The sequence below is a fragment of the Macrobrachium nipponense genome, chromosome 33 (assembly GCF_015104395.2).
Source record: "Macrobrachium nipponense isolate FS-2020 chromosome 33, ASM1510439v2, whole genome shotgun sequence".
NCBI classification, from domain to species: Eukaryota; Metazoa; Arthropoda; class Malacostraca; order Decapoda; family Palaemonidae; genus Macrobrachium; species Macrobrachium nipponense.
The window spans coordinates 18,885,022-18,909,797 of record NC_087219.1 but is presented as its reverse complement, the minus strand read 5'-3'; the positions used below and the strand labels follow the sequence as shown (position 1 = coordinate 18,909,797).

Genomic DNA, 24,776 nt, shown 5'->3' with positions numbered 1-24,776 from the left:
CCCCTCGTATCTGTATGGCTCTCTCTTCAGGGGGATGTCTCTCTGCCTCTTCACTCGATCTGTCGAGTGCAGAGGAGGGAGAGAGACATCCTGACCTTGAGTTGTACTCGGGGTCTTCTGTCTGCTCGGGGGGGATCTTTCTCCTGCTGAGCGAAGAGGACCCCCCCCCCCCCCCATTAACCCGACTGTTCCTTCTTCAGGTGTGTCTGCCTCTGCGGGTGGGGACCTGCAGCAGGTGTGGCATTCGCTGAGTCTTCCGGGCACTCCAAGTATCCAGGGACTCCTCCTCCATTTGGCTGCAGCCCCGGTTACTCATGGGGTGGAGTCGAGGATGACTATGACGGTCTTGACCCCTGGGTACTCGGCTCCTCCTCGCCTAGTCTACACCCAGCACGTGACGATGGTCACCCCCACGGCTGCAGTGCAGGCCCTGTTGCCGTACGTACCCAAGAGGGAGTATTTACCCCCTCCCCCAGGCTTTGTTGTCCCCTCCCCTCCGCTTGACTTCAAGTGCCCGAAGAGCTCGCCCCTGGATCTTCCACCTGTTGCTGTCGCCATGCCTGCTGCCCCTGTTCCTCCCCATGGAAGTGCTGCCTCTCCTTCAGTTTCTCCTGGCCAGGTGGAGCTGGGCCCCGTTGCCCCCGCAGCCGCCCCAGCTCCAGCCTGGATGGGAGACCTGTCTACTGTCCTGAGGAAGTTGGTGAAGAGGAAATCAAAGAAGAAGAGGAAGGTATTGTCGTCGTCTTTGTCTTCGTCTCCTGCCACCTCTTCCCTTTCTACTTCCCTTTCTACCATCCTCGGTCAAGCGCTTCTCCGCAGGGAGATCGCTGGTCCAGGCCTGCAGCTTGATCACCACTGCGGGTTGGCGATCGCCTGCAGTCCTCCCAGCCTACCGGATTTGCTGGTAGGCAGGGTAGGAGCGTCAGGTCTTCTTCACCTGTCCCTTCAACCTCCTTGGGCTACACCAGGAGGAGCGAGGCGAACAGGAATGACCGTGAGGAGTGCGCTCCTTACAGTCTGGCCACAAGAGCTTAATGAGCCTGGTTCGGTCTTGGGACCGGGCAGATCATATGCTCAAGTGGTTAGAGGAGACCACGAGGGGTCTAGCGAGGTTCTTCCTCCAGAAGGAAGAATGTCTCGGGAGGTACTCGGCCTGGATGAATCTGACGGTCCATTGCCTCAGGACGCGGTCACCCCCGAGATACAGAGGTCCTTTGCAGAGGTCATTGCGCTGATCCGTCAGCACAATGACCTAGGGGAAGGATCGGTGGTTGCCCCCTCTGACCGTCCATTGAGGTTAGAGTCGTTCTGGGGACTTAAGAAGGAACCCAGAGCATCAGTGGGGCTCCCCCGATCTTCCTTGGCCGATGAAGTGCTGGACCAGGTTGACGCCCTTGTCTCCGGACAAGAGACTTCACTTAGGGCCAGCAGGTGGGACAAGCTACTTCCCCCTCCTCTGCCTCATCAGCGGCATTTCTACATGCATTCGACAGACCCGTTGCTGACCAAGCAGGTTGATCCGGAGTTAGCTCGCCTAACTCCAGGAGTGCCTCTTCAACACTTGCTGTCAGAGAACCTCTGGTTCTCGCAGCAAGAGGCATCGGCCCTGGAATCCACTGCCATGGCAGCTTTCCAGGCCGTCTCCTGGCTGAATCTGTGGTCCTTCGCAGTATCCAGAGTCGCAGCCTCCTTGGGAGCTATAGTTCCTGGGGAAGACTTTGCATTCGGGAGACTCTGCCAGTCTGGAGGTAGGGTCATTACCTACCTCACCCACCAGATGGCCAACCTGTGGGCCAACCTGGTTTTGAGGAGAAGGGACACAGTCCTGACTCACGTAACCCCGCCAGTCAGTCATGAAGTAACGTTGGGTCTGAGGAATGGACCGTTGCTGGGTTCCTCCTCTCTCTTCTCCAGAGAGATGGTGGACGCTGTGGTGGAAAAGCGTAGAGCTGAGGACAGCGATCGCTTAGTACACCAGGCAGGGCAAAGACTTCTGGGCAGTCTCGCCCAACTGCGGCTAAGCCTCAGAGCTTAGCTAGCGCTTCCTCCACTCCTAAGACGTCAGTACCGTCGAGGGTAGCGCGAGGAAAGACCCAGCCTTCCTCTTTTGCTTTGAGAGGTGAGCGTCAGCCTGCTTCTCAAGCCTCCTCCTCTCTCAGGAAAGGGGCTAAGCAGAAGGGGAAGAGAGGGAAATGCTTGGGACGGTGTACCCCCTCACCTGCTGCCAGAAGTGGGTAGGTGCCTGGTGAGCCATTGGGCAACTTGGCAGTGGATTTCGTAGGGAAGACTCAGAACCCTTCGGTCCCTGACGCCAGGTTCGAGTCCTTCACGATCCCCTCCCTAGAGGACTTTGCTGGTAATGATATGGAAGAGATGCTACTTTGTCCTGTTAGGGTGCTACGGCGCTATCTAAAGAAAACTTGACACCTCAGGCCACTTGGTACATCTTGCAGTTGCATCATCATCAAGATTGCCTTGCAGAATTCCCACCTTAGTGTAAAGCCAAACTGACAGTTGTTAATTTTAACAATGGCTTTGAACCTTTCTTCCAGTATTACACTCCTTAATCCCCGACTGTGCTCTAACGGTCTTATTCCTCTGTGCTTTTCACATTGAAGTGTATCGGTTTTCGCTTTGTAAATACTATAAAACTGTAGATCACCTTAGTGTATGAGATGCTTTGGCAGTATAGCCTATGAATGAATGGTAAATTCTGTCAAGTAACAAAGACCCTGCAGGACAGCCTACAATTGGATGTTCAAGATGTCCCGTAGATAACATTAATTTCATATGCATTACTGTGGTGTGTAGCTCGCAAGTTCTTACACTGATTGCTAACCTTAACGTGTATTTTACACTTGTCTCGCCATTAAGAGATTAACTTAAAAAATATCACTTTTAAACAGATAAAGTAATAGAAAACCCACTGTTCAGTAATATTCAATGTAACACGAAAGTAATTTTGTAGTTTATTCTACATTTTCAAGTTCACAAGGAGTACAAATATAGTTGTTGATACGCAGAACAAATCTTCGAGCTTAGCAGTAGGATAATCTTCTAGTGCCAGCTGCAAAACCAGTTAAGTCAATGAAAGATAGTAAAGCAAAGAATTTGTGACATCTGGCAACTCTTGCATATACAAGGTGGAAGCTGGTCACTGACTGGCGTACAAGCAGTTTATAAAAGCTTTATATACAAAATTGATTAGTGGTGGATGGGGTTGCAGTTTCTTGATTCGGGCAGCATGTTCTCCAAACAGAAATGACAGGGAAAGAGCATCAAGGGATAAACCAGGGTGGAGGTTAATATTCCTGGTGACTGTGGCTTCAATGCATACCGTTTCCGGAAGATTTCTTTTCTATAATCGTTGCCCTTGCTGATTGTAAATGAGTTATCCCAGTTAATGGCTTGGCCTGTCTTATGCCAATAACCTGAAATGCCATTGTTTGTTAGGCCTCTTGAAAGAGCATACTATTTCTTTTTGTTTTGTTTTTGCCAATATAAATCTTATTATAATCTTTATAAGATATAATGTGTACAGTATTGTTGGAAGTGGATGGCCTATTCTTAATTAACATATTTCTTAAAGTATTGTTATATTTAAATACTAAATTGATATCAGTAGTTTTTAGAATCACCATTGCAGATATAAAATTGGGCTGAAAAGGTAGACAGAAAATATTCTTAAGTTCTGTGTTAACTTTTACACAGTTTCAAAAAATATGAAGGAAAACAATGAATCTCCTATTTTGTACATAATTTTAAACTCATTGCCAAAAAATTCAAGACTGCATACAAATTCTAAGTACTCCAAGATACATATGTACTAGTAAATGTTGATATCTTAATTTGTTTAACATGGTTTGAATAAAATTAGTACTGTATATGACAAATTATTTGTTGGTTTCCTGTATACTTTAAAACAAAAATTAGTATTATTTCTGAAAAGTAAGACATCTAGAAATGGGATACAATTATTTTCTTCATGTTCTGTTGTGAATTTTATGGAAGATACACAATTATTAATTGTATTCAGGAAAATCAAGTATATTTATATTGTCTTTTACAATTAAAAAAACAATAAAAAAATCTTAGAGAAAAGATTTTGGAATAAACCTAGTCTCAAAAAATGCCATTTAGATATTAGAAAGAAGGGGTGAAAGGGGTTATCCATTGCCATGCCAAATATTTGTTCATAGAAGTTACCATTGAAGGTGAATTTACAATTTTTTAATACTAAGGTTTATCAATTTAATAATGACATTGCTAGGTAATTCTAAATTATACAAATCTAAATGTTGATATAGAAGTAAGTCATCAATAGGTACTTTAATAAATGAAGATGTCCTATGAAAACTAGTTAGTTTATCTGTATGTATTGGATAATTGAATACGGGACAGTCTAGAACAGAAATCAACAGAATTTTATAAAATAGAGTTTGAAATTGTACATAAGATGGGTGATAGTAATTTAACTAAATACTTTTTAGACATTCTATAACTAATAGAAGTAATTAAGCTGATAATATGGGTTTTGATTAATCCATACTTGTAAGGTAGGGATGTGCCAATCGTCGTCATGTTCTCTTTTGTAGACCCGAAATCTTTTAGTGTAACTTTAATTGGATCAGAAATCTTTTAGTATAACTAATTTTTGCATTGAAACTTTTTATGACATCTGCTAAGGCATCGTTCTTAAGTTTTTTAATTGCTAGAGTCAGGTAATAAATTTTCTATTTTTTTTTCAATATGCTAATTCTTTCTATCCATTATTACAAAACTAGTAGTATTGGATTTATCAGCTTTAGTAATGCTTACACTTTTATCTTTCTTTGTTATATGAATTGCATCTATAAACCTTTTTGGAAAATTCACTTTTTTTTTATATAAAAAAAAGTACAATTGTGTTTTTCCTTTTCAAGTTTGCTTATTTCTGAGATGATGTTCGTACATGAGATGTTATCCGTAATCGAATATGATAATCCATAGTCTAAAAAGTGAGTTTTAGATTATGGTTCAGTTCTTTGTTTGAGAGGTTCATTACACAATCCTCTTTATACTTTTTGTTCCAGTCACATATTTCTGTGAGTATTTTTTTTTTTTTTTTTTTTTGGATCAAGGTGATGAACTAATTTGTGTATCTTGAATCTAAAATTATTATAGATTTTGTCTGAATACCGTTATCCAATCTGGGGGAATCCTATTCATGAAATTAAATCTTCCAGTTCGTAATTTCTTGAATTGAATTCTAACCTTGTATGTTCTATATATTTTTTCTTTTTTTGAGAGAGGTTACACACATGTAGAACATACAATAATCCAAAACAATAATTCCCGTAAGGAATAATGTAAATACAATTAATGCATTCCAGACACCCAAAAATATTAACGAAAAAACATTTTATAGGAAAAAAAACACAGTTTTGTATATAGAAAACAATGAGAAATACATTTATAAATGACTAGTGAAATGAGTAAATTAACGTTAAAATCACTCTTACCTTTATAGAAGACTCTTGTTAGTGTATGGAAGGTGGAGAGAAGGGGAGAGGAAGGAGGAGAGGTTAATTTTTTGGAAGGGGAGTCCCCCTCCAGAAGGCCTTCAGGTATCGTGGAATTATTTTGGGTTACTTCTCTTCATTTTTTACTGGCATTATCTGATGTTATTTCCCTTCTTTGTTTTTTAATGGCACTAGGACCAGCTTTAAAGTCACTGGACACCTGTTGCACAACAAAGCTGTCCTGAGGCATTTGTTTCTGGCATTTCTTTAAAATTTGCCTAAAGCTAAACACGCATTGTCATTAAACATGGAGACACGGATTACATGTACATCTTTGTTGGGATGATACTTCTCCACAAAATTTATTACATTACTCCACTTTGCAAACATGTTCTTAATCACTGAAGTAGGCACATTATGTATGCCCATTTGCTTTCTGAATTTTTCAAACCAACTTCTGTTGGCCTTAAATTCACTAACAGCAGCTTTTGTTTTAGACATTTTATCACTTGAGATCGGCTTGCAACATCCTCTAACACTTTGCCATTTCTACTGTAGGGCTGGCACTGGAATTTTCTTTGGCCCCATGATATCTTATTTAGCAGTTGCACTCAAATAAAAAAACACAAAAAGCACAAAAACAAATAACACAAAAGCAGAATGGGTCACAAGAGAACACAGGATGCTTTGTTTGGGCGCTTAGCATAAGGCCTATTCACATAGTGGGCCCTGGAAGAAGAGTTTCTGAGTGTATAAAATCCAAGGATATGCACGAAATCTGAGAAAAAATTTTGTCGGAAAAAGTCTACAAAAACCGAATCATACAAAAACCAGGTCGTATGAATACCGAGGTTCCACTGTATTACAATCCAACCAGAGGTAACACAGAACTTAAAACTATTCTCTGTCTACCTTTTTACCCCAATTTCATATCTGCAATACTGATTCTAAAAACTGTTGATGGTAATTTAATATTTAAATAGAACAATACTTTAAGAAATTTGATCCCTTGTAAAGATTTTTATAAGATTTATATTAGCCAAACTTCAAATAAAAAGAGAAGTAGATGTTCCCAACACAGATATGTGCTATCAAGAGGCCTAACAAACAATGGCATTTCAGATCATTGGCTTCAGACAGGCCATGCCATTAACAAGGATAATTTGTCTAAAATTAGGTCCCAGTGCTTGGGATTGTCCCTAAATTTCATAATCCATCCATCCATAGCCACCAGGAATATTAACCTCCACCCTGGTTTATCCCTTGATGCTCTTTCCCTGTCCTTTCTGTTTGGAGAACATGCTGCTCGAATCAAGAAACTGTAACTCCACCCAGCATTACTCAATTTTGTATATAAAGCTCTGTAAACTATGTTTATACTTAGCGTGAACCTGGAAATGTAGAATAAACTACAAAAGTGCTTTTTTCAAGTCGCTGTTTTCGCTCGCCTTTTCATGTGGATTGTATGATGCAGTAATATACTATATGGTAAGTAACAAAGTCTAAGGTGAGGGGCCATGTTCTCTTAATTTCCAACCTGTCTTACCATATTTCATCAAGGTCTCTCATAATCTTTGGTGGTTGCATTCTCTGTTGGTGCTTGTCATATCAGCTTCATCTATGTGATATTCTCTCTCTGCATTTAGTATTATGTGTATGCCTTTTCCCATTTTACACCTCAAGCGTCTTCCCTGCCTGTCATCAGCCAGTGTTTGATCGCTCTATTATGTACTTCAGTTGTCAAACATTACAGTATTTCTTCTAAGATGACATACCAGGTGCTCTTGGTCCTACATTTTGTACTGCTATTGAGTTTTATATCTTCCATTTTTGTTGTAGTTTAAACATTTAAAGATAATATTCATGTGTAGCAGAAGCAAACGATAGGCTGTTGTATGGGTGGCCATTGTTTTACAAGACCAAACATATTTACATATGATCATAGACCAAGCCCTTCCACCCAAGGTAGGACCAGGGGAGAACCAGGCAGTGGATGCTGGTGACTCAGCAGGTAGACCTGTGCTACCCCAAACCTCCCATCTGTACTTATAAGGACTGCAGGCCAAGCACATGTTTGCCAGTGCAATCTTATCAAGCCATGAATTGGCTTGTATTCGGGACTACCATCTGTGAAGTAGTATATAGGCAAAGCCAAGCCATTATTATACCTGTTTGACTTTATTCTTAAGAGGTTTGTGTTGTGCTTGGCTGCTTGGCGTGGTATAGTAGTGTATTGTTTTTCTTTACTGTCTTTATTCTTTTTGTCAGAAAAAGTTGCTAGTATTCATTTATGTCTGGATTTCTTAAAAGTTTACTATTTATATGTTTGAGCTTTACTCCCTATGCTATAATAAACTTTCTTTCATAGCTTCTTGAACGTTGTGTTTTGCATCTGCAGCCTTTCAGTTTTCCAGAGTTTGATTTTTTTTCAGTTGTATCCCTAGAAGTAACAACTAACAACCATTTATGTCTCCTGTTACTATTACATATAGTACTGTATACCCTCCAGTTATAGCACAGGATCTTGGAAAATTTTCTCCGTTTGTGTTGCATATAATTTAATGAAAATACACACACATCATTTGTTACAGTTATATATGTATTAGGGCTTGTGCCTTGTATGATAAGGCGCCCTATGAGGTAATGTTAGACTAGCGATAATCTATACGCTAAGTCGGTTGGTATTGCACTTCCATCTTCAATGGAGTGTCTGGGGTTTTGTAGATCACTTACGAAGTCGGTATTATCTTTACGACGATGTGTTAAACTCATGGTTCGGTGAGGTTCTTGTAGAAAACACAAGGTATAAAAATAGTATATTCTTCTGAAGTTTTACATGATGAAGATCAGGTATGATTGTACAAGTCTTCTAATAACGATAGCTTGATCGCTTCTGCCAATGATGATGGCTAATCCTATTCCTCTACATGATAAAGCTTAGGTAAAGAGGTACAGGTCTTCTAATGATGATAGCTAACTCTGTTCTGCCTGTCTACCATCTCTGTTACAAGTTATGAAGGAACAGACAGTAGTTCGAACATATGAACATACTATCAGATGACATAGTTTCATACGAACACACAATCGAATGAGACACGCTACAGATCACGTAGGCCGTTTGAATAATAGGTCGGGGTAGTTGTCTCAAGCAGGGAGCTTGGACTAATGTTTATAAACAATTGAATGACTACAGGTGACGACATGTTATCTTAGCCTACTTTTATTGTATACGTCATCTTTAGCGTCTCTAGTCTGATCACATTCCTGCAAGCAATCTGGTTGACCTCTTAGTTTTAGACTTTTATATATATGGACTAACATTCCATATTTTTATTATGTAAACACTTACATCAGCTCGGTCAGCTACCAAAACCAGCTACTGAATATTACTCAAACTTGACTTGCATTTGACTTATAGGAGTGTGATACAGACACTATGTGAATATATATATATATATATATATAAATAAAAATTCATTGTGTACATGAATTGATTCAAGTAATAAAATATAAAACAATGATATTGGTAAATAATAGTGATCACGGATATATAATGATACAGTTTTTCACTTCATCTCATCAAGATACTTATGCTACAGAAAATACTAATGTACTCTGATAATTGCATAGAATGAAGATTAACATGATAAAAATCATATTTTAACTGATAAAAAATATCATATATGAATTGATAAAATTATTAATGTTTATGCTGATTGATTCGTTGATTTTTATGCTAAATGTTATATATCTGATTCATTAATCAATATACTAACTCATATATGGTATGATAAAAGGTAACAGATTGATTATAGGCTACCTGATTTGTTTATACATATGTATATGGATTCATATAATTATGATTAATATATGTGCACCTTAAATAGATTCCTATTGCGTACACGCAAGATATATTTAGATTCTGTTATTTATGATCATTTATATAAGAGATTCCTATTGCGTACACGCAAAAAATATATTTCGATTCTGTTATTTATGATCAATTATATATAGATTCCTAGTGCGTACACGCAAAAAATATATTTCGATTCTGTTATTTATGATCATTTATATATATATGATACATGATACTTTATATATATAGGATACATGACACTTCATATATATAGGATACATGACCGAGGTTATACTACTTCACTTTTAACTAGCTTTCGAACAACTTTTCGTCCATTACACAGTTCCAGACAACCACCTATAGCCAATTGAAACGGCCTTTTTCAATGGTTAAAACAAGGGGAAAATTTGCCTGGGCGGGTCCAACGTTCTATTTTTGCGCTCATACTTATTCTCTGCATCCTAAGCTACACGATTACGTTCGCGATGAATAAAAAAACATCCCCAGCACGAGTCCTTCGCCAGCAAAGTAGAGTTGAATATCCTTCGGGTCGTAATTGTCGGAAGTATGTCCCTTTTTGTAGTCGATTCCGACAGCCGCTGGAGCATTCCGCATTAAAACGAGATTAACGACGAGATACGGTGTCGGTCGAAGAAGTCCATGAAATTCCTTTCACATTGTAGGCGGTTGTTACTTGACTGTAGTCGTCCGCTGCGACGAACGATTTTTTGAAGTTGCGATGTGAAACTCTCGTACTGCAGGATACTGTAACCAGGTTCCATTAATCAGCCTGCAAGTGAAATTATACTTGTCACAAGGGCAAAGTAAATTCAGACGACATCCAAATACAGGGGAGGGAAGAGAGCCATTTAGACCAGACTTAACCCACATGAATTCGCTGATATTTTGGAATTCAGAAGAGTCCGCTGTACAAACTTTTTATCCATGGCATTAACAATGAGTGAACCTATCCAGGTCTATGATGACTCGTAAAAATATCCATAATTATAAAAAATAAATAGATATCAATACGAATCTCAAAGAAAATTCGATATTACTGGTAGTAAGTTACTAGACAAAGAAGTGGAAAACGGAGCTAATTGTAAGATTGCCAGGCAACATAAGAGTCAAAGAGAAGATTAATCATGATTCTATGTGCCCTAACAAAAGTTTCATATTCAATTTTCTCGTGCGCATCCTCTGAGGTTAATTTTAAAAACTTTATTAATAGGTAGGAGATGCAACGAAAAAAAAACCCACTATGTAACTAGTTTCTAAATAAACTTTGGGTTTTTCAAGAAAATGTGACATTTTCCCATGAATGTTTTACTTGAATTGTAATAGGCTAATGTTGCAAGTAAATAATCCATATCCATATCGTGATACTTCTAAATGTCTATGAGGTTCAGAAAAGATTAATTCATTTTGATGTTATAGAAACTCTATTTCCTTATTTTGTTTATTAATTTTAAAATGATTGCAAGTCCTTAACTACTTGCATTACACACACGGATAAGAATATGTTATGTGGCCTGTCATGTGACCTATGAACCACATGTGAAGTTCATGAGCTGAGCATTCCTTTCTCCAGTCAATCTGCTTTTGCAAGCAGAGACGACACACAGATGAAGCCTGTGTAAGCAGATTATTGAGGTTAAAAGGAACAAATGCTGATACGGCAATGATGACGTCGTCACTTGGCAGGAGATTGCTCTCAGCCAGCTAAGAGTTACGTTACTTGCTGTAAGAGAGACGACTTTAGTATTTTCAAATGATATTTTAGTGTTTTAATTCTCCTTATTTTTTTTTTTTTTTTTTTTTATAAAAATAGATATAATTTCTTCTGAAGTTTTACATGATGAAGATCAGGTATGATTGTACAAGTCTTCTAATAACGATAGCTTGATCGCTTCTGCCAATGATGATGGCTAATCCTATTCCTCTACATGATAAAGCTTAGGTAAAGAGGTACAGGTCTTCTAATGACGATAGCTAACTCTGTTCTGCCTGTCTACCATCTCTGTTACAAGTTATGAAGGAACAGACAGTAGTTCGAACATATGAACATACTATCAGATGACATAGTTTCATACGAACACACAATCGAATGAGACACGCTACAGATCACGTAGGCCGTTTGAATAATAGGTCGGGGTAGTTGTCTCAAGCAGGGAGCTTGGACTAATGTTTATAAACAATTGAATGACTACAGGTGACGACATGTTATCTTAGCCTACTTTTATTGTATACGTCATCTTTAGCGTCTCTAGTCTGATCACATTCCTGCAAGCAATCTGGTTGACCTCTTAGTTTTAGACTTTTATATATATGGACTAACATTCCATATTTTTATTATGTAAACACTTACATATGTACTATTCGGAACTTCATATCATTTACTCCTCTCACTTGTATCAGATCTTCTATCATTTAATCTGCCAACAAATCTTTTGTCTGTATTATGGATCTCTTAAATGTAACTCATTTAGACTAATTTATCAACAGTAAAGGTTGGGGACTCGGCCCAGGTAGTTTGAACTTCCATAAGTTAGCTGCAGTTTTGCCGTCTTCCAACACCTCTGGACCCTTTCTTAGAACTTCAAAAATTATTTGTTTGGGCTTATGACTGGCTGGAGTGTCGTAAACTTATGAGTTTTTTAATCCAGCTGGGAGTGTTTAGCTATTAATAGCAGAGATCAAAATTTGGTCTTGAACTTGTGTATTGATTTCACTGTTCATGGAAAAAATTGTATGTACGTATTTTGCAACCATTTAATTATTACAGACTATGTAAGGGCAATGGCATTATTTAATGAAAAGCTCAGTGATATGTAATTAACAGGCCATTTCTCAATTACCTGATATTTATGGATGTATTTACGTAATTTAAATTTGGGAATTAAATGAATTAACTCCAAATATGACAGGACTTGTGATGGCAAGTTGTTAGTAAAGCACTGAACTTCTTCTATCTTACTAACCCAGGTTCCTTCTAAAATTTAGATTCAAGGTTTTCACGGGAAAATAATGTTCATATAATATTGTGGAGTTTTTAAGACTTCATTGTATAGTTCTGTTGTATTTACAAAAATTTGGCAAAATGATCATTAGATACTTTCGACCTATTGTGTGAAAGTGAGGCAGTTAACCTCTTAATGTAGTGGAGTAACATGTGGTGTTTACATAAAGGAATAATTCTATATAAAAATATAGTATACTATTTCCATTTTGATTGTATCTGCCTTAACACTGACCAATACTTTGCAGGTACAAAGAAGGGCGCGTTATCCTGGAGCGTGCCCTTGTGACCGAATCTGATGGTTTTGTGGAACATGTTGATGATGACTGAGAAAACGTTTCGCCGGAGGAAGAGTGATAGGAGCAAGTCAAATATCTCTATATATTTATGTGTGATCTTATTACTCCCTTCGTTAGTACCTTATTAACACACTGTAAATTATTTTTTTCCTTTCAGATAATATTGTATTTTTTACCTTTTATACTGTACCAGCTTCTATACACAAGAAAGATTTCTGTAGTGACTGTAATGTGCTTTGATTAGGTTTTTCTCGAATTATAGATTATATGCTGCTATTCTGGTAATTAGGATGTTCCAATTATATTTCACAAGTTGAAGATGGATGAATACAAGGCACTTTTTGCAGAAAGTTGACCTTTTTATTTATTTATTTTTTTGCTGTGATTCTGATATTGATATCAAATATCTTTTGGGGACAAACAAGATAATTTTTATAGGTGTATATGCTTATACGTAATGGTGAGTACATTGCAGTTAATACAGAATATCTTGACTAATATTACTGTAGACTTTTGGACAATCTAAACCTAAAGGTTTCTTGTTTTGTAGAATTCTATTACTTTTCTTCATCTCTAAACAGCGCCTTTTTTTTTTATATGGAGAGGTAAATATGTTTTTCTTTTTTCATTCTTTTCTATGGTTAAATGATTCTTGTGTATTATGAATGTTTACTTTATTGTGCTTTTGGACATAATCATATGTTGGATTTGTTGTTTCTTGTGTACAATTGTCTACAAATTTTCAAAACTTATAAGTCTGGTGAAACAAAATTTGCTTACAAGTGATTGTAATACTACTTCCAGAGAAGTAACTGTGCAATACTTTTATTTAGTGGTACAGGCAAGGTTTTCTTGAGATATCTGGACAAATTTAATTCAGCTGTATTTGCTCAAAAGTAATGCATTGTACCTAGTAATTGAAAGTTGAGGGCATGCTCCTAATCTCGTGTTTCCTGCAGTCTTGTAAACTAATGAATTCTCATCTGGTATCAGGAAGTTGTCAAACAGACCAGCTGGTTACATAATGTTTATGGTTAATCCAAAGTGATGTTTTGCTATGGTTTTTATTATTTGGTTTACTCTGGCTTTTTTTGTGATTAATAATACTGATGTATGAGTCATTCCATTCATAATCATTTCTTGCATATGCATTTTGCAAACAAATTTTTTTTCTTTCATTCTTAATTATTTCTTGCATATGTATTTTGTGAACAATTTTTTTTTCAGCCCCACCTTTTGAATTTATGGAAACTGACAGAACTACACTTAAATTATGTTTGTCTTCTGTTATCAGTGTCAAGAATGATATAGGCAAGTTGTTGAAAGGGACAGAATGGGAATACTTTATTCTAGAAATGCTTAATAGTAGAGATGTTTCCTTCAGAATTCTTTATGCCTCTCCCTGATCCTTGACGGTGCCTTCAATTTGTGAGGCTCAAATTGTGATTCTTCAGTACAAGAACGACTCTAAAGCAGTGAAGAGAACCTTAAGATTGGGAAAAGTTAGTCATGAAAGTTTTTAATTAAGACATGCTGTGTTAGATGTCTGTACTTGTGAAGCATTCTTGTTCTTTGTGTTCAGAAGTAAACTTTCTAAAAATCACATAGGGAGACATTTGCGCATTGTGATTGCCAAGAAACTAGTTAGCTTAAGTAGTTGCTGACAAAGGATATTGTTTTCTACATGGTTTTTATTTATTCCTTGTTATTTCTGCAGGAGGCTGTAAGGAAGTCTTTTTAATAACACACTATCCAAAAGTTAGCATTCAAGCACATAAACCAAAAAGTGTAACCACGCACTTGCAGGGATATAAAAGTTCAAATGTAGATTACTCTTCACATTAGTCTGTGCCTCTAGGCTTATTGCTGCCTGGGCACTGTTTTCAATGAAAGGAAAAAGTTGTTAAACTGTGCTTGAGATTGTAGGTGTTTACTTAAAAAAAGAAATTAAAGTCAAATGAAGTTCTGCTTTAAAGACTTGGGTAATGTTTTGGGTAGGTAAAACTGCCAGAGAATCTCATAAGTGTGGAAATGGAAAATAATAAAGTAAATAAAGAAGACTTTGTACTGTACTACTATAATAGGAGTCTGAATGTATACTTTGTGATGTTACAATTACATGACTCGTCTCCATCACTGCCCTCCCCATATTGAGGGACGCTTCTAGACACAACTTTTGTAGCCAGTACAATACAGGGTACAATTATGAACCTTTCAGTTTGACAATTAAAGTCTGTTATTAGTAGTTTTAATGCCCACCCTATCACCAAGTGGTTATTGAAAAAATACTTTTATCACCTTAATGTTTCTGTCAGTTAGTTAGTCAGTCCATTCTTGCTTGTTAGATGGATGAAAAAATTAATGTATCCTCTTTAAACATCCTCCTTATTTCAGGTTTTTTTTTTTTTTTTGAGTATTTGAAAGCTGCGGTTTTAAAAAACTTTTGCTGTAGCTCCATGCTTATTAAAATTCTATGTAACTGGTTCATATTTGAATGAGTTGATGAATGTTTGGAAACTTACAAGGAAATTTCCTGTTTTCAGTAGTTAAGCATTTAGAAATTGATGTACATACTCCTTAAGGTTAGAGAAGCCTTGTTCAACCTTGATACAATAATTTAATTTCATGGTCAGTAGTTCTTCCCTTCATGTGACTCTTCATGTGAATTTTTAGTAAAAATGCTGAAAATTCAGAATTCGTTGACAAGAAGATAACATTTTACCAAACAAGTTTGATGTTGCGTGCTATTTTAATTTTTGTGCTGTTGGTCATGTACTTTTTGAGTTTTTTTTTATTGACGAGGTTGTAAATTTCATTTAAACTTAGTGATTTGTGTGGAGGAGTGTTTCCAGATCCATGACCAAAGTGGATGAGCTCTTACCTGTGCTTTGTCTTGTTTGATTTTTTCCCTGATATTTCTTCATACTCAGTACGTGTGTTTAGCATTATACAGTAGGGAAATGGCTTCAACTTGAAAATGTAAGGATTTGGATAAACACCAGTTGTGAAGACCCAAAGCATGGATTAACTTTCTCCAGTGAAGAGAGCTGAAATGTGATTTTTACCGTAGAAACCAGTACTGTACTTTGTTTTATGATGATAATATACTTTTTTTTATGTATTTCATCTTTATATAGACACAAATCTAAACTCCACCATTTGTAGTCATTTGAAATGTAGTATTCTAAAAGGTTGTAATGTATAATAAGGAGGGATAATGTAACTTTCCCCACTACTATAATTCTCGTTAGTGTAGGCCAAGGCTCACTTTTGAATTACTTTAATGCTAGAGTAAAGTAATATGTAGTAGTAAAGTAATGTAAATGTTGACATTGGCAGTGTGTAAGTTCATAATAGTGGTAGGATGAATATATAAACATGTAAACTTTTTCTTTTCCTAGAAGCCTTTGTGTGAAACCTGTAAAAACTTTCTCTGGGCATAGTAGATTTACTGCAAATTACAAAGGTGAACTCTGCTCTTACCAAGTAACCAAGTTGATCAAGTCAGAATTTTAAGCCTTAAAACTTTCTCTTTCCAAGCAACCTAGTTGGTCATGTATAGAAAATGTTCAGCCAGATATCTTCTTGCACAAGTAAGAAAAACTGTATTGAAATGTGCATTGGGAAAACTTATAAATTCCACATGTCTTAGCTGTAATGATGCAACTTCCACAAGACTTTATTAGCCCATGTTGTGATTTAAATTCTCTTCAGCAGTGACTGCTAACCAGTAAAAATTTCAAATTGTCTGTCCAATTTCTTTCTCAGGAATAGTTAGCCACTTTGTAGAAGTTAAGAAACTATATATTTAGATATCCCCAGAATATTAACTTTGCACTATATACCACATTTTCTTAATAAATTGCAAGAGGTGCAGTTTTCTTAGGTCAGTAAATTTGCACAACTACTTACTTGAGAAATATACCTTCATGCTTTAATGCATTTAATGCATCTTAAAAAAAATGAGATTAAGACTAAATTATCAAACTGACAGTATTTTTGTTAGTTTGTATGTTAAGAAAATTGCACCTCATTTTTGGAGGATGCTGAAGTTGTCAGTTTTCTTCTCAGTATCCTCAAAGCAACAAAATAGTCATAGAAGGGCCTTCTTGAGAGTTATGAACTCTGGTCTTATTTAAACTATTTCATAGTGATGATGATGATGATAGTCTTAAATAGATTCACATAAGTAAAGATATAACTGTAAGGGTGTGGAATTCTTTAAGTCCTCCTGTGGCAGACTTTTTATTTCAGATGTATGAGCTCATTATACATGCTGTCATACCTCTTTTGGCTGTTTTTTTTTTTGTCTTTAAGCAGGAAGTGTGAGGAAGTGGCCACTTTGCTAACTGGTCTCTCACATAAAGCATTTGTTCTCTGTTGTCATTTTTTGACCTGGTTAGTGCTTTGCACTGATTATTTTCATTTAAATATTTCCTTATTTTGCATTGTCACCTCAACTTCGTTCTGAGATTTATGTTTTGGGCAGAAAGACTGACAGACTGAATTATTTTTGTTTTCCAGAGATGTACGTTTCTGCCTCTTTTTATTGCTTTAGTTAGTATATTTTTGTCAAGTTGCTTCAGCTTTATTCTCAAGGAGTTCTCAAGAATGCATGTTTCAAGGTAGGCAACATAATCACAGATGAATTGGGTAATATGGTATCATTACTACTACTTTTTGAAGTTTGGGTCAGTGGATGCATTTACAAAATCTATTCAGATTACACTTCTATTGGTAGAGAGCTTTATATATATATAATATATATATAGTCAGCTTGTGTTATTTTTATGTATGGTTTTTACTTTATTTTTGGGTTTTGTCGAGTTCTCCTATTCTAGAAGGCATAACCATATACATATATTGCTGTGATATACTCTAATATGGTAACTTGATGACAGATCTGTAGAATCTTGTAAGTGTGGACGTTGTTGGATCATTAGTGTTTTTATTAACAAATTTACAATCTGAGTAAAATTTATATAGGTTTGTAAGTTCAGTTTTGAGTTTTATTAACCCTTACCAAACCATCAAGGGGTCTTAAGTGAATAAATCACAAAATTTGTCTAAAGCAAAAGCACTGGGGTATTTTCAACCATTTGGTGCTTAAAACAGTGCGAAAGAAAGAGGGAGGGAGGTTCTTAAGATAACGTGTCAATTTCACAACAGCCGGGGAAAACGTCAAACTATCCTTCAAAATTAACTGTGAAATGGCGGTAGTGTAATAGCCATATCCGCGTATGTATGTGCTTGTTAGTGGTGAACAGGTGATTTGTAGGCTTCTTGTTTCTGTGACAACTGCCACTTTGACAACCTGTGCAGGGAGAGGAAAGGAAGACGAGAAAATTTTTCAAATATGACATTTAAAAGTTAATTTCTCGTCATTCCTAACACACAAACCTGAGGTACATATTTACATAAGGAATTGTCAGCGCAAACCAGTTAGTAGAATGAGGGGTGGCTAGAGAATAGGTTGTGACACCCACCTCATCATAAGTAGTCGTAGGCTAGATGATCCGTGTCTTCAACCTCTGGTCCACTTGCATCATGGTCTGGTCTGTCTGCAGAGTCGGAGAAGATGGAACTTCAATATTTACCATTGTAATGTAGGTTCGTTCAGGTCCCAGGACCTTCTTTGGGGGTCTGTAGATCTATGAGTCGGGAAGTAGTCTTGCCCTGGATCCGATCCTGCCCATGGGAATGGAAACAATAACTATGATCAGTAGATCAATGTCTTGATCGGTGGTGCGGCTTTGTAGGGCTGTCATCTTAAGAATAGTGGCCATGGCCATGTGATTGGGGATGCAGACTACGGTCACAGACATTTGTTGGTCTGTTGCACCTTTGGGCACAGACAGCCGTTGGCTGGGCTAACATTCCTTGAGGAAAGGTCAAGGCCATGTGCTGAGCTATTATTCTGTGTAGAATTGTTATGGCTGAGAGATCGATAGCATGGACAATCAGGATCGTGTATTGGGCGGGAGCACGACAGTTCGCCGCCAGCCTTTTCGCCGCCAATATAAAAGCTGGCAAACATGCACAGGATATATTAAATAAGGAATAGGATAATAGGAAAGTATAGCCAAGAGATTGATAATTTATAACGTTACTGTTATTATCATTATTGGTATTATTATAATTTTCTCAATGAAAAAGCCAAATTTGCCTCAATGAAGATGCTTACAAAGCTTATACGGTTTTTTTACTCGACCGCATCTCGGAGATCAAAGTGGGCGGCAAACTACCACAAGTTGGGTTAGCGTGGTCAAACAGTTTGCCAAAATGAGTAAAGTACCTAATTATATTCCTCGCAGTTTCTCAACCGTATCTCAGAGATCAAATGAGGCAAACTACCACAAGGTGAGTTATAGAAAATTATAGTCTATAAGTACCGCACGAACCAAGAGTCGTCACTTAGTCTTCATTGCTCTGTGCTCTGTTCTTCAACGTTCCAAAGCCATAATGCCGCCTGTTTTGTCCGTTCGTGGAAAGGAAAAATTCGTTGACAACGGCACAACATACGTTTTCGATTAGGTTTCAAAAGACGGCGAAACGCAGTTCTGGCGTTGTGATCAACGTTCTTCCTGCAAGGGGCGTATTCATGTTCACCAAGGAAGAATAACCAAGCTTATTGGTGCCCATACACACCTCGGAGACGCAGCTAACGTTGAAGTGATGACAGCCCTAACGGACTTGAGAAATCTTGACGTTCAAACGCAAGACCAAACCGCACAAGTGATAGCCGCAGCCACCGAAAATTTATCGCAAGCTGGACAAGGTGCTCTGCCGAACATGCCCAACTTGAAACGGATGGTAGAGAGGAAAAGAGTTGCTACCCTGGCCGCCCCTCCGAACCCACTTTCGTTAGCCGACCTCGCCATACCTCTGAGTACACGCACTATGAAAAGCATCCTGATGTTTTTGAGGATTTTTTGTTATTCGATAGTGGTGCTGCCGCTGTTGATGAACGAATGTTGATATTTTCCACAGAGATAACATGGACTATCTACGAGGACTAGCACACAACTTCTGAAGAGACAGCACGATCTGTGGAGTATCAGTTTTTGTATCTGTGCAGTATCAGTAATCAGTTTTTGTACATAGGTTTCTTCAATATAGGTATCATTAGTTATTACATATAATCTAATGTATCATACAGTATGAATCATGTTTTAGATATTATATAGTGTTCAAATGAAGTTTCATGATTAAATTTCTCAAAACAATCTTTCTCTATTCTTGCCTTTGATCTCTGAGATACGGTCGAGAGAAAAAACTGCGAGGATTACTTTACTCATTTGGCAAACTCTCTGACCATGCTAACCCAACTTGTGGTAGTTTGTCTCCTTTAATCTGAATAGATGCGGTCGAGTAAAAAAACTGTATAAGCTTTGTATTAGCTTCTTCATTTTGAGGCAAATTTGGTTTTTTCATTGACAAAATGATAATACTACTAACGTGCTAAATTATCAATATCTAGGCTATACTTTCCTATTATCCTATTTCTAATTTAATGTACCCTGTGCATGTTTGCCAGCTTTTACATTGGCGGCGAACTGTCGTAGACCCGTATTGGGCTGCTGTGTCGTGAAGGATGGCCATGTGAGTGAAAACGCCACTCACTATCCCTCCTGGGAGGATGTGAACTTGAATGAGAGTGAGGAAGATCTGTCCTGAGAAAGTTGCTTCACAATTAACTTCTTAACTAGAGTATTGAGATCCTTCTTACAGACTTGTTGGACAATCGAGTCCTGTTCCTTGTAACAAGAAGGCCGTGGATCTAGTTCTAAAGCAGGAGAATCATGATGTGCACTACATTGGCAGTAAGGCTGTGCAAAGATGAAGGAACTGGACTAACACGGATGTGCTTCGATGGCCAATCATCAGGTGAAGGAGATGAAGAACAATGGTCCAAAGGCTGCCAGCAAAACTTCTTCCTAAGAGAGACTATGAAATCCTTCCTCCAATGTCTGACAGGGATTGGTGAAACAGAAGACAAAGAAGAGGATGAAGAGGAAGCAGGAGAAGACAAGGATGAGGTAGACAATCTGCGACATCTCTTCTTGGATATCGGAAGCTCAGCACAGTAGTACTTCTTGAGAAACACACTTTTAACTCTGTCAAACAGAGCCTGGATGAGAGAGTCTGGGGGAGCAGATGTAGAAGACTTGGGGAGGATGTCGATGGTTCCTGCCTGGGAGGAGTTGGCACGGAGATAGGTGTTGGGAGGGCCGTTGACAGATTGGATGACGTCACGAAGACCATAGCATTAGGAGAGCCATTGTAGGTGAGATGACTGCACTGAAACAGGAGATCAGGAAACTGTCATGGCTGAAGTCCTTGTGGTATGAGACGACATGCAGCGAGACAAAAGACCAGAAAGGGTTGGTACCCCTCATAGGTCTAGTGATGCCCAACAGTCAGACATCTTCGAATCTTCTGAAAAAACTGCACTAGAGGGAGCTGCTTCCTCCCTCATGAGAATGGGGAGCAAAGGAACGGGTTATAAGGACATAGCCAAAGAAGAATGAGAGAGAATAAGCTTTGTGAGAAAAAGCAGCAGCGAAAGGAGACTTTGGTAAGGAAGAGGCTGAATGTGAATGCCAACCATCAAAGGAGACGAGAAGCCTTCCCAAAAAGGCACCGTTGCCTCCTTCTTATACTGCCTCATATTAGCAAATCTTTTCCAATGCTCTGGAGACCAAAGACAACACACACAGCAAAGGTTACTTATGTTGCATACATCAGATCTGCACCTACTACAAATATGTTGAGGTCAGTAGACAAAGAAAACAAAGAAACGGGAACAAGGGTTGCTACCATCTCCAAGACATTTCTGATGCCTGGTAGGCATACCTGAGACACAGGCTTTCATTTGGGAAATGGAATTTAAACAGTTCAAAGAACACAAAATATACACACACACAAAAACCTAAATGCCATAGGCTTATGAGGGCAGGAAGTGTAAAGTAACTGGCTTCTTGCAAAAGATGGGCACTAAACTGTCTTGTTACGAAGATGGTTAGAGAAATGCTGGGGGTAAAGCAGGTCATGTAGCTTGTTTCCTTCTCCCCTATTGGCTGACACCTGTTGCCACCAGTTCCTTGTGCTACTTTTAACTGGACTCCAGCTGGCACCAGAGAATTTATCCTCATGTTAAGACAAAGGTTTATTCCATAGTATAAAAGACCAAGGTTTGTTCAATAATATAAAAGACAACAGAATAAAAGAACAAACACCGAGGCTAAGACAAGCTGGATTTGCGTTATATCAGTAACGCAAACCCATCTTGTCTTATCCTTGGTGATTGTTCTTTTATTCCCTTAAGAGAGAATATTGATGAAAAAGACTCACTCTTTGCATCTCTCTCTTGAGCAGTGGAAAGGTTGGCAACTGCAGCAGTAGATGCTAAGTCCCAACATCTTCCATTCCTCACTGATAAAAGCTATGTAGCATAACTGTGTAGCACAGCAAGAAAGAATGCATATATCCAAGACAACTTTGGTTTCATGTGAAGAGAAAGAAGTTCTACTCATGAATGGATGGTTAGTCTTAATAAGTCACCTGGCAATGACTTTATGGAAAATACCTTTGATCCACTGATTTCCAGGTAGAGAAGTCACCTGCATCTTCATGGGACTCCAAACCACCAAGAGATCAAGGTGTACAAAGAGCAGCACACCAATTTTAACCTGCCTGCCTGCAAAAAAAAAATTAAAAACCACATATTTGACCCATGCAATATATTTCTGTCAAGAGCTGCAATCTTACACAACAGCATTAATGTTGGCCTACCATACAATGTATAAAATGAGATAAATTTTAGATTTGGCTACAAGAAGCCTTAATAAGCTGTTCACAAATATGAGACATTAATAATGACACTCAAACTCTTCATTTCAATATACATTTGCAAGTGAAATACATTTACATAACTATAAAAATAGGCACAGGCTTACTTTTTGTACTTCGGATCCAAATACATAGTATTACAAACAGAGTACTATAGATAAGTAAAGAATGAACGGTCACTCAAGAGTTCTTATAGGAAAATTGTAACTACCGGACCAACGGTGAGCGTGTAAACTCTGCTGGCATACACCACACTAATATTTGAGACTAACATAAGCCCTTCAGTCGGTTGTAGCACTATCTTCTGTTCTTTTATTATTATTTATTTTATAGCAATGCACTAATCTGGATTGATTATTTATATATTCTATTGGAAAAATTAGTAAATACATAGAGCTTATCCTCTCTTAACAGTAAAACCCCCACACTCGTGGGGGATGGGTCCCAGAACCCCCCTCCTGGGAATAGCTAAAATCCGCAAATATACTTAGAACCCCTCTAAATACGCTTATAACTACCTATTTGATAGTTCAAACACAGGAAAAGCCCTCTAAAAATGCTTATACCTGAATATTTAAAAGTTTTATCACAAAAAGTGCATTTAGTCACAGAATAGGAAAATATAGTAATTTGTGAATATGTATTTCTCAACTAAAAATGCCGAGAACGGGAATTTCCAGTGAATAACGGGTACATATGGTCCAAGAGGAAATCCACAAATCTCGATAAGGCGAATACGGGAGTCAACTGTATCTACAACTACTGGTGCTAAGCCAGGTTTCATTCAAAAGGTTGAAAATTATGGATGAAAGGAAATACATAAATAAATTTACAAGATATATCAAGCCGCAATATAAACAAACTCCTCCATTGTAAATTGATGTCTTTAATTTATCATACTGAAATTTATATCTTTACTTTATTGTACTGGGCCCCGATGCACTAACATTAATGATGGTGACAAGCTAAGCTTTTGTTCGTTATATTACATTTTTAGGTTCTTCAAGGTTTTTTCAACATTACATAGTCATACCAGATTGCAACTTTTCTTTTTTCTTATTTTTCTGCAACTGTTGACATATACAACTACTATGTTTCTAACCATATTATTCAAAAATTAAATGGAAAACAGGAATATAATCACAAGGAAAGCCAGAAAAATGAGGATACCTTCAATCTTGTTACTTAAGACATTGCAAGTATGTTTAGTACACACAAGCTTGTTCTTTTTCGAGTTCATGAACTTGGTTTCAGTGTTAAGCACAAAAAATGGCAAATTTTTTAACTAAATTGTATTTTTCATAGCTAACAAACCTGAGGTTTTAACAATAGTATAAATCTTCTAGCAAGAGCTGGAAACTGGTTAAAAACAATCAAAGATTGTAATGCAAGGAATCTGTGGCATCTGGAAACTCAGGTGTAGGTGAGGTGGAGAGTGGTCATTGACCAGCATTTAGTCTTTCTGTAGCGGCCTTCTTAAGAGGCCAAGACTTAGTCCATGAGGGCCACTGACGATGATGACACGGAGAGGAATCTTCCGAACTAGACAACTTATGCACATCCAACAGGTTGAACTGAGGGGGGTGGGGGGACTGCTCGTGAGCAGACCCCACCAACCTCTCTTAGGCTACCGGTTTGACTCCTCCCAAATTTTGGGGAGTATGCCAGTGACCTTTGCCAGGGAGTCGATGGGACAAACAGCCACCTCCTCCACTAACACTGCACTATCACTTTTAGCTTGTCCATTAGGACTTTCACTTAAGATTATGAACAAAGCTACTCTATTGTCTGCAATAACAGCATAAAGCACTTTTCAAGTTTTTCCTCAAGGCTGGCGATGGGGTTGGGATCGGAAGTGTGGGAGCCTGAAACTTGAGAGAGGCACAGCAAGGGAACTGCGGCTAGAGAAATAACAGCAACACTCAAATGAGTTTAAAATCCAATGATCCCTGATCAGCTGATTTTGAATTACCTATAGCTAAAGCCTTTCTCTTTCCATCTCTTATCTAATTTTCTTAAATGAGACGGAGTTCCTCAAGTTCTCTCCTCCCAACCAACACACTCATTACATCTTGAATCCAAAAAACATACTTGTCCACAGCAAGCCAAACACAAAGTATGTGCAGCATAAGACTCTTTGGTCAACCTAGTATTACGTACATCCTTTCGCAAAATACCTAATAAGAAACACTAGTCTGACATGTTGCAAACAGAGTCAAGTCAGTAAACAAAATCAGTAACTATCAAGA

General features: G+C 37.9%; 1 protein-coding gene across 1 annotated transcript in view; it reads left to right on the top strand.

The window, feature by feature from the left end:
- Positions 1 to 17,674, top strand: part of LOC135202995 (protein yippee-like 5) — a 74,149-nt gene extending 56,475 nt beyond the window's left edge. The window contains exon 4 of the mRNA XM_064232540.1: positions 12,625 to 17,674. Within this exon, the coding sequence (XP_064088610.1) occupies positions 12,625 to 12,706 (82 nt within the window). The 3' untranslated portion in view covers positions 12,707 to 17,674. The remainder of the gene's footprint in view (positions 1 to 12,624) is intronic.
- The last annotated feature ends 7,102 nt before the right edge of the window (positions 17,675 to 24,776 follow it).